Genomic DNA, 10,709 nt, shown 5'->3' with positions numbered 1-10,709 from the left:
TACTGTCCTCCATAGTGGCTGCACCAATTTGCATTCCCACCAACAGTGTAAGGGGGTTCCCTTTTCGCCCCACCCTCTTCAGCAGCATTTATTATTTGTGGACTTACTATTAGTGACCGTGTGAGGTGACACCTCGTTGTAGTTTTGATTTGCATTTCTCTAATGATTAATGATGTTGAGCATTCTTTCATGTGTTTGTTGGCAATGTATATCTTCTTTGGAGAAATGTCTCTTTAGATCTTCTGCCCATTTTTTGATTAGGTTGTTTGTTTTTTTGATATTGAACTGCATGAGCTGTTTGTATATTTTGGAAATTAAGCACTTGTTAGGCACATCATTTGCAAATATTTTCTCCCAGTCAGTAGGTTGTCTTTTTGTTTTGTTTATGGTTTCCTAGACGAGATTAATTTTTTTGAAGAGGTTTTTATTGTGAAAAATGAGAAAAAAAAACACACCCCATGAATTAACAGAATAGATTCAAAACCAAGATTACCTGAAACAGAGAAGTGGAAAAATGGACAATGATAAATAAAATCTGTGGCATATCCCAATGCACTTTTGGTATACATAGATACTCAAAATAAAATTTATCATTATTGTTATTTTTAACAACTCAGTCCCTTCAGTAAATACAGTTGCCTTGAAATATGACCGTAAAAGATAGCTAGAAGTAGATATAAACATGTTCATTTTTAATACATTTTAAAGAAGCAGCATAAATTGCTTTATTACACATAAATTATTTTAAATAAATAACATTTTATTATTAAACATGAAGCAAAATTGTTGAAAGATGTTGTCTCATTATCCTGCCAATCTCCAGTTAATCAAGGCCTTATTCAGTATCTACTAGGGCTCAGCACACCCAAAAATAGTGTTTAATGATGTACAAAAACAGATCCAGTTAAGGCTTTGTTGTGATTGTTACACGTTATACTGTTATATGCTATTTTTCAGAGCTATATTGAAACATATTAGCTCAATTAATATTTCTGTCTCACTTTATAGAAAATAAAATTTCACTTATCAGTGAAAAGGAAGAGGCAAAAGGCAAAAAAAAGAAAGAGAAAGAGACATTTAGCATTGATCAAGACGTAAGCCTCGGAACCTCTTTTTCAGAAAGCAGTGGAGATTAGCAAGAATGGAAATGAAAAAATAAGAAAATTGAATTCTCAGTGTTGACACAGTTCCTAAAAAGTAAGATAATTACAAGCAGCTTTTTAAAAAAAATTATTTTATTTTTGGCTGCACTGGGTCTTCATTGCTGTGCACGGGATTTCTCTGGTTGGGGTGAGCGTGGGCCACTCTTCACCGTGGCGCATGGGCCTCTCATTGCGGTGACCTCTCCTGTTGCGGAGCACGGGCTCCAGGCGCACAGGCTTCAATAGTTGTGGCACGCAGGCTTAGTTGCTCCGCGGCATGTGGGATCCTCCTGGACCAGGGCTCCAACCCGTGTCCCCTGCATTGGCAGGTGGACTCCCAACCACTGCACCACCAGGGAAGCCCAAAGGCAGCTTTAAAACATTTTTTTTTCTATTTTAATTTTTAAATTTTGGTTGCGCCTGGTCTTAGTTGCAGCAGGTGGGCTCCTTAGTTGTGGCTCTCTGGCTCCTTTAGTTGGTGGCACGTGCTCCTTAGTTGTGGCCTGTGGGCCCCTTAGTTGTGGCATGAGAACTGTTAGTTGTAGCATGCATGTGGAATCTAGTTCCTGACCAGGGATCGAACCCGTGTCCCCTGCATTGGAAGGCAGATTCTTAACCCTGTGACACCAGACAAGTCCCCTAAAGGCAGCTTTAATAAAAAAAATTTTTTTTAATTGAAGTACAGTTGATTCACAATGTTGTGTTAGTTTCTGGTGTATAGCAAAGTGATTCGGTTATACATATTTTCTTTTTCATATTTTCCATTATGGTTTATTACAGGATATTGAATATAGTTCCCTGTGCTATACAGTGGGGCCCTGTTGTTTATCTGTTTTGTACATAGTAGTTTGTATCTACTAATTCCAAACTCCTAATTCATCCCTCCCCCACCCACTTCCCCCTTTGGTAACCGTAAATTTGTTAAAGGCAGCTTTAAACAAAAAGGTGGTGAATGGATTAATACCAAGACCAGCCCCTAGTCTCCCAGTAGCTCACCTGCTTCGTGCTGCCCAGCACTCGGCCCTCCCTGGGACACAGCATCCTTCCACTCTTCCTGTCCCTTCCTTCTCCTCCCCATGCTTCCTCAGCGGGCTCTTAGTAGGAAAACAGTATGATTTAGTACCTCACGCTAACTGATCAATCACCGGTGGATAGGCTTAATCTCTCTTGCTACACCTTAGCACCAAATGCGTTATTCACTAGAAGGAATGGCCCCTCCAACTACATTCCTCCCTCTCCCAAAGAACAGGGAACTGAGAAGTCAGAGAAGTTCAGGAGAGGGCAGGGTTGGGCGGTCCAGTCTTTAGGGTTCTCCACATCCGACTCTCAACTCTGCTTTCTGCTCTGAAGCATCTTCATCACTGAGCAGAGGATGCTGTGCTGGGCCATCATTGCAGATCCAGCAACATCCCTCCTCCCTCCCCTCAGAAGGGGAGATACATATTGTTCCATAACCCTTTGCCGGGCGGGAACCATTATGTTTCCCCAGGGGGAGGCAGCTGCCTGAGGTGTGGGAGGCGGGAGAGGAGCAGCAGCCATCCTTCACCTCTGGCAGGAGGGTGGACTTGGGGAGGGGGTAGCTGTTTGTCTTGCACCGGCCAGGATGTGAGGCTGCAGCTCTTCCTCGGTGCTGTTGGCTTCTTGGCTTCCTGAGATTCCCTCATTTCCCCAGCGACCTCAGGGCAGTTCCTTGACCTTCACTTTCCCAGCCTTTAGGAAGGGGAAGGTTGTGGAAGCACCTGCTCCCTCCCTGCTTTCGGTTTTCCTGGTGGAACTCTGGCTGATAGGGGCACTTTGGCTGACTTGCTTGTTCTCTGCTGTCCTCAGAGTGAGTTGTTAGTTTTCCCACCAAGAATGCAAACCAGTGATGACTCTGGATGTGCTCTAAATTTGTAATTAAGCACATTCCTTGGTATTTCCTAGTCATTTTATACACTTTTCTTGAAATCTCCGACACCCCCTCCCGGAAAGACTCAAGAAAACAAAGGAAAGCACCATCACTATCGTTAAATCTTTTCATTTATCAAAGCTGCTATTGTTGTTATTGTATCTTGCTTCATACCAGAATTGTGACAAAGGGCAATTAGTTTTAGAGAAAGTGAAGAAAGGTAGGAAGGTTGCTTTAATTTTTCCCGGACCTGGCTGGAGGGGAAATTCACACATCCTTCCAGTTTATGAAACAGGCGTCGGATCTTTATTAAACTGGCTAGCAGAAGAAGGTCGTCCCCGTTCAGGTGTCGGAGTGCTGGAATCTCTTCAGGGTTTGGTAGCTTTTCAGGAAAGAGAGAAGGGAAGTTCAGGGTCCGGGGTGGAAATGGTGACTGCAGAAGCAGGGGGTGGGAGGAGGCGAGAGGCGACACTAATCTGGGGCTGGATTCCCTCTTGAGTCTAATTATCTATAAATAGGGGCAGTGGTGTTAATTCTAGTCTGAACAGGAATGAGTTGAGATGCTCTGGAGATTTGAGAGACTACAGCAGGCCAGACCACATAGAAATCGGATACTTTCTTTCAAATGCTTACAATGTGTTCAAGTCATTTACCGGCATCTGCTGGGGGAAGCACAGAGATGCTGCAGGCACCCCGTCCCTGGGACACGCCCAGTGCGGAGAGCGTGGTGGGTGCGGGCCTAGAGGCTGGGAAGGCCCTGAGCTGGGCTTTCCAGAAGGAGCCGGGATGACTAAGGCACCTTTCCTTCTAAAGCGCGCCCCAATCTCCAGGAGGCCCTTCCACACGACCCTCCTTGCCCTCCACCCTCCCCACTTCCTTACGGCCTTGAGTGATTCAGGCTGATGCTGTCTCCTCGCAGCTGCGGGAAGGTCAAGGGTCTGTTAGGGCAGCCTCGCCTGAGGTGTTTCCCGGCTGCGGCTTCTGAGGCAGCGCAGGAGGGCTGTATAGCCTCGGCGGGGCGGGGCGGGGCTAAATGCAAGCCCACCTACTACCTCCTGCAAAGCTGAGTGACCTCTTACCTGCCAGAGATGTGAGAACTCGCAGCATCTTCCTGCATTTTTATCCCTCCCCTCTTTGGAAGGGAGGAGGGAGGGAGGGAGGGGGGAAGGAGGATGAGATGCCTGAGTAATGAGGATAGATCTCCATTTTTAGTTTTCCTTCGATCCCAAATCCCATAAAATGGCAGAAAACATTTTCAGAGAGTAAATCAATAGGAAATAGGAAAGATTTTTTTTATCTGCAGGAATAATCTTAAGGAATTCCTGAAAATCAAGAAGCAGCTGGGACCACATCCGTACAGAGATAAATGACCAGATGGAACCACTAATCCCAAACACACACATTCTGAGATCAAAGTCAACAGCAATGGGAGGAGGAGAGGCCTTGAGGTAAATATTGCCATGGTCCCCTGGCCTCCCCTTTGTGTTGAGCCGCGGTGCCCCCAGGCTGAGGCTGGAAGCCTGGCGCTGGAGCTCGCCTTCCACCCCTCAGCAGCACATGCCACTCCTCCACAGTTAGCAGAAGGACACTTCGGTAAGGAGAACATGCAGGAAAACAGGGCTTCTCAATGAGAGGCACCAGATTTACCTGTCAGAGATGCTAATATTCAGGGAAACAGACCTTAGAATATATATATATACATACATATATATGTGTGTGTGTGTGTGTGTGTGTGTGTGTATAGTTAATATTTTCTGAGGGATTTGGGAGAATTATTGTTGTCAAGGAAAATAGAGGATTTGGAACTTAGTTCTATGCACATAGAAAAAAAAGATACGTTACTTTTAGAATAACCATTAAAATATAACGTATTAAAAGATCAAGTCTGTTAAGTTGAGGAAAGCAACAAAAGTTAGATGTGTTTGCAGGGACACATCTAACTCAAAACTACATAAAAAGGTTGCAAATCAAAGGATGAAAAAAAGATGTATGAAGCCAGTGCAAACTAAAAGAAAGCAGGTGTAGCAATTTAACATCATATGAAGTAGCATTTAAGGCAAAGACCATTAAGAGGGAAACTGGGAATAATACATATTGATGACATTAAATTTTTTTGTCAAAATAGAAACAAAAACCCTCAGTGATATGCTGAGTCATGTAATGGGCACAGCTGAAAGGCAAATAAATGAGGTGGCCCAGGGGTGAAAAGTATAACTCACCATGAAGACAGTCGACACCTTTAATTTCCTAACCATAGAGCTTTAGGACAGATAAAGCAAAACCTGATAGAAATTGTAGGAAAAATGTACTAATTCAGTCATATTGGGAGACATTCATACATCTCTCAGAAATCAACCAACCATAATAAAAAGAAAAGGATATAGAGAGAAGTGTAAATAGAACATTTAGACATATACAGTTTTGTGCTAGTAAACCTTTTGGGGGGGTCAAATATACATGGAACAGTCATAAGTTATGTCATCAACCACCAAGAAAATATCAGTACATTTTGAACAGCAGGGAAAAAATGCAAGCCATATTCCTTGACCATTTAGAAGTTAACAAGAAAAAGAGAAAATTTAAGAACTCTTTGAAAATTCAATAACTACTGAGTTGAAGAAATCAGAATACAAATCATAAACCCTTTATAGGTGAAAGAAAATGGAAGCCCTACATATTAGAACCTGTGGCATATATATGTGCCCAAAGGGGCACTCAGAGTGCCAGGGTAGGGGTGGGGGTCGTGCGAGTTTACACGGGGTGGTCAGGAAAGGACTCCGAGAGCAGAAACGTGAGGGAAGTGCAGCAGCTATGTGCTAAAGGGGGGGAGGAATATTTTAAGTTGAGTGAATAGCGAGTGCAAAAGCCCTGTGGCAGCGACATGCCTGGTATTGTCTAGCAACAGCAAAAAGGCCAGGGTGGCTGAAACAGAGTGGGTAGGAAAAGAGGACTACAGAGGGAATGTTAATAGAAGGAAGTCCAGATCACATACAGTATTGCAGTTATAGGATCTTGGCTTTTACTGTGAGTAAGGTTAGAAGTCTCCAGTTTTGACCAGACTTTTGTTTTCAAAATATCACCTCCACTATCATGGCAGAATTGACTTTGGGATCATGGCAGAATTGACTTTGGGAAGACCGGAAGCAGGGAGACTTAGGAGGAGGCTACTGTAATAATTTAAACAACAGATGGATTAGGTACATGAGGCAGATAAGGGTGGTAGTCTTGAAGGATGCCAGGAGTGATAGAGTCTGGAGATATGTTGGCGGTAGAGTTTATAGGACTTGCAGATGAAAGATGTGGGGTTGTGAAACAGAGAGGAGGGTAGCAACCCCCAAGTTCTGGGTCTGAGCAACTGAAAGAAAGCAGTTGCCATTTCCTAAGATGGAGAAGACCCAAGGTAGAGCACGCTTTCAAATGTCATTTTGCTCTGTGAAGTTTCTAAAGCCCTTTAGACACCAGATGGAGATGGAGGGTTGGAATCAGATCTGCAAGTTTAGAGTTCCTGGGAGATCCACCTGGAGATAAATGGAGGGGTCATCAGCAAGCAGATGGTATTACAGGACAGAAAACTAATGAGATCACCTAGGGAGTGAGTATAGCTAGAGAAAAGATGAGCCCAACGACAAGCCCTGGAGCCCCTCAATATTTAGAAAAAGGCAGGGGTGAAGAAGATAGGCAAAGAAAAATGAGAAGGAGTAACCCTTGAGGTAGAAGTAAAATCAAGGGAGAGTAGGTCCTGGAAGCAAGGGAGGAAATTCTTCTAGGAGGAGGAAGTGAGCAACTGTGCCCAATGCCACTGAGAAGGCATTAGATTCAACATAAATTAACTATAGTACATATGAAATATTAGGTAGCAACAGAATAGACAAATATGCTTGGATATGTAGACATGAAAGGATCTTTAACACATGTTAAATGGAAAACAAAAATAGAACAAGCCTAATAATACAATCAGTGTAGTCTGATCCAATTTTTATTTTAAAAAGATGTATGTGAATAATTTATAAGTACATAGGAAAGAGAAGTACACACCAAATTTTCAGTGGTGATTACCTTTGGGAAGAGAATTAGAATAGAAGAAAGGATGAAGGGGGGTATCTCATTTTGTTACTCTCTATATTTCTATATTATTTGAATCTTCAAATATGAGAATGTATCCACATATCACTTTTGGAATTTTAAAAAAATGAAAGGGTGTTCATGAGGATGATGAGAAAAGCAATCACTTTTAACATCAAATTCTTTCTTTTGCACCAACTCTCTTTTCTGATTAAAATTCATTTCGAAGGAGGGAGGTGAGGAGAAAGAGCATTTTAGACATTTTTGGTAAAAATGTATATTTACCATGAATGTAATGAACCAAAAAAAGGCTATCTTGTAAATTTCTAACCAAGGAAGAAGCTTGTTTGGAGCATGACAGCTGACTGCAGTAGCTAGACTGACTGGAAGTAGCTCAAATAGTGCTTAGCACATTGTAGACCCTTGCTCTGTGTTGGCTGAATCTGGAGTCTCCTTTTTGTTTGGTGTTTATGAAATATCTCTGCCTGTGTGGAATCCTGAAGTCGTATTTCCACTCGATTAAACGTATAGACTTTTTAGAAGCTGAAGATGTCTTTGAAGTTTGGAACAATCTCTTCCTTGAATAATTGATGAAACAAGGTCCTCAGAGCTTAGAGGACTTATTCAAAGTCACATACTATATATGCTCTATATGTGACCTAGATCTCTATCTATATCTTTCTCTACATGCCTGTATATATTTCAGCTTTACTGAGGTATACCTGACAAACTCTGTATCTCTACTGAGCTGTCATTTGCTAAGTACTTAGTTCCAAGCACCATGCTAAGTACTTTGCATTCTCATTGAATCTTCACAGCAATCTGTAAGAGGGGAATCATTATCCCCATTTTGTAGAGGAGGGAACTGAAGTTCAAGTTCAGCTACTTAGCTAAGTGGCAGAGCTGAGGTTTGAAACTACGTCTCTGTAACATGAAGTCTGTGTTCTTAACCGTTGTGCAGCATTTCTGGTCACTGAGAGTGTACTCTGGGCCATGCCCCGGGCAGGATAAAGGAATCAGTAAGACAGATTCTGTCCTGCAGGAGCTCACCATCCAGTAGGAAAGACAGCCATGAAGGCGAGTAAGGCACATGGTTCAGCAAGTGCATGGACAGAGGTGAGTACACGGACAACCCAGAGAAGGACATTTTCGGCCCTGATTGGACAAAGGGCTAGGAGCTCTGGGAAGTGTTTCCAAGAAGATGGGGCTTGTGCTGGGTCTTGAACGTGGTCAGAACACAGGTCTCCTGACTCAGCCAGGCGCTTTCTGCTAGAGCACAGAGAAAAGCAAACCCAATACAAAATCCCAAAACCAAACCCCCAAAGCTGCAGTACCTCAGTCAGAGAGTAAACACTCAGTAAATGTTATTTGGAATCAAGTCTGAACTAAAAGGAATTTCTGAAGAAGAAAAAACAGTAAGGTTGCCTCAATCCATATGAAACTTTCACTATATGTTTTTTCATTGAACTCCAAAATTCACAGTAGTGCACAGTGGATTACACACAAGTATAATCTATCAGTAATAACACTAACAAACATTGCTTTACTCTTATTATTCTAAATGCTTTCAACTGTTTATAAAAATGTACCTACCTTCACTTTGGTTCCGACACTGATTCTTGCCTGTTGGCCCATTGCTAGAAAAGTGATTGAAATCTTGTCTTGTTCTAAGATGCGGATTCCAACATAACGGTTCAAAGCCAGAAAGACAGGTTTAAATGAAACGAAGGGTGAGGAAGTGACGGAACTTGACCAGTTCCAAGCCCTTACTCTGTTGCCAGCTTGATCTGAACATTGACCGCCCAAGATATTGATGTATACCCTGGGCAGAAAGGAAATTAAAAATCATAAACAGTTACATTATAATTCAACCTTGAATTAGCCTGCTCACTTGCTAACCAAAGGGAATAGCAGTTTATACTAGCCAATAGCATATGAATAGTGGAAAACCTCAGGTAATCTTAGGAGCAATAATACTGTGACCGACTTCTATACTAATTTGAAGTACTGGGTATGATTTAAGATGTAGTAATAAACCAAAATGGATCCAAAGGCTGGAACCGGGATGGTAAAGGGATCTGGAAAATGATGTGCTGGGGAGGATGAAGAGGGAGCACAGAAGGTTTAGTTTGGATAAGAAGAAATACAGGAGAGCAGGCTCTACATGGAAGAGGAGAAAAGACTCGTACTTAGATTTTCCCTGTGTCAAAATGAAGATCAGTGAGTGTAAGTTCTGGGAAAGGCCAAATTGGCCTCAGTACAGAGACCTGTTTCCTAACAGTGCCCAGCAACTGGGGGCCAGGAGTCCTTCTAGGAGGCCTCTCATCAGGGCCAGTGTGGGCAGGAGAGGCTCAGGGATCATCTCTGAGATCACTGTGGTTTAGAAGAGTTTGGTAATGGAGCAGAAGGGGGAACTGAGGCCAGCAGGGCCTCCCCAATCTCTTAGAGTTGTTAATGCCACATTTTACCACATTACCTACAGATGTAGCCCTGCACAATCTGAGATCTAGTGGCACTAGTGACTGCCATCCTACTCTATGAGCTCCTTTGCATACCCTCTCACTTTCTTCCATCTGGGGTCACCATCTCTTTCTCAAGGAGAGAGGATAGGTAGAGTTCTGGGTACTTAGCTGGCTTAATTTGATAATAAATTATTTTTTTTTAAACCAGATGAATTGGCCAGGAGGGCTCCCTAGAGTAAGATAACTCACATAGTATTTTCCCAGCTTTGATGAGTGGCAGTAATCTGATAACAAAAGTACAACTGAGAAATTGAGGTGATTATCTTTGTATCTGGGAGGAGGGAGATTTAGTTTTATCTTGGTACGTGGGTGAAAATAACATTTGGCTAAAATTATCTAGATAAATTGTTTATTTAATAAACTTTCTTTGAGTCTATGCCATGTACAGATAAATGTTATGTAGTGGCAAAGGTGCAGGGTGTGCCTTCAAGGGACTTCAGTCCCACAGGGGAGGTGGGCTTGCTACACAAGAAGCAGCGAGAGGGGCTATGAGAGTGTCAAGGAGTCATGTCAGTGGGCCCAGGAGTTCAGTCGGTGGCTGGGAGGTCTTTACTGGTAAAGGGAGAAGTCCTAGAAGCCAGTGAATATCTGGTGACAGTTGATATAGTGCCCCACCAGATGTGATGCAGAGCTGCTACTGAACCCTGAAGGATAAGGAGAAAGTCTCCAATAGACTTGGAGGTAATGGATTGACTACTGCTTTGAACTAAAAGTACAAATACCTCCCTGTGTCCTAACTTTCTCAAGTACTGGCAGAGTGTTCAAATTTCTGTCAATTATTGGCAGAGTGTCTCAAGATAAGATTGTTATACCTGTAAATAAGTTAAAGGGAGAGAATATCTCTTTCTGAAAAGCTTCAAAAGATTAAATTGTATTTGAAGTTAGAACCCAAATTTCACTTTCTCAGACTAAATGAAATAATATGAAATCACAGAGTGTGTAAGTTAGTAGATCGAAGGCATTAGGACCTTCATTTCTCTAGAGATTTTGTTTGTATATTATTGTTGGTTGTGGCTATGGGAAGCCTACTTGTTAGGGATATATCTCAAACAGTAACAACACAGTATGGCAGCTGTCCATTGCGAATTATTTCCA

The 10,709-nt window shown here is 42.4% G+C and overlaps 1 protein-coding gene across 1 annotated transcript in view; it reads right to left on the bottom strand.

The window, feature by feature from the left end:
* Nucleotides 1-3,148: 3,148 nt before the first annotated feature.
* Nucleotides 3,149-10,709, bottom strand: part of ERICH6 (glutamate rich 6) — a 33,849-nt gene continuing 26,288 nt past the window's right edge. The window contains exons 13-14 of the mRNA XM_033856320.2: nucleotides 8,686-8,914; nucleotides 3,149-3,412 (exon numbers count right to left, since the gene is read on the bottom strand). Of these exons, the coding sequence (XP_033712211.2) occupies nucleotides 3,149-3,412; nucleotides 8,686-8,914 (493 nt within the window). The remainder of the gene's footprint in view (nucleotides 3,413-8,685; nucleotides 8,915-10,709) is intronic.

This window comes from Tursiops truncatus, chromosome 4 (genome assembly GCF_011762595.2).
Source record: "Tursiops truncatus isolate mTurTru1 chromosome 4, mTurTru1.mat.Y, whole genome shotgun sequence".
Classification (NCBI taxonomy): domain Eukaryota; kingdom Metazoa; phylum Chordata; class Mammalia; order Artiodactyla; family Delphinidae; genus Tursiops; species Tursiops truncatus.
The sequence above is the reverse complement of the archived record's forward strand: the minus strand, read 5'-3'. Positions and strand labels throughout refer to the sequence as shown.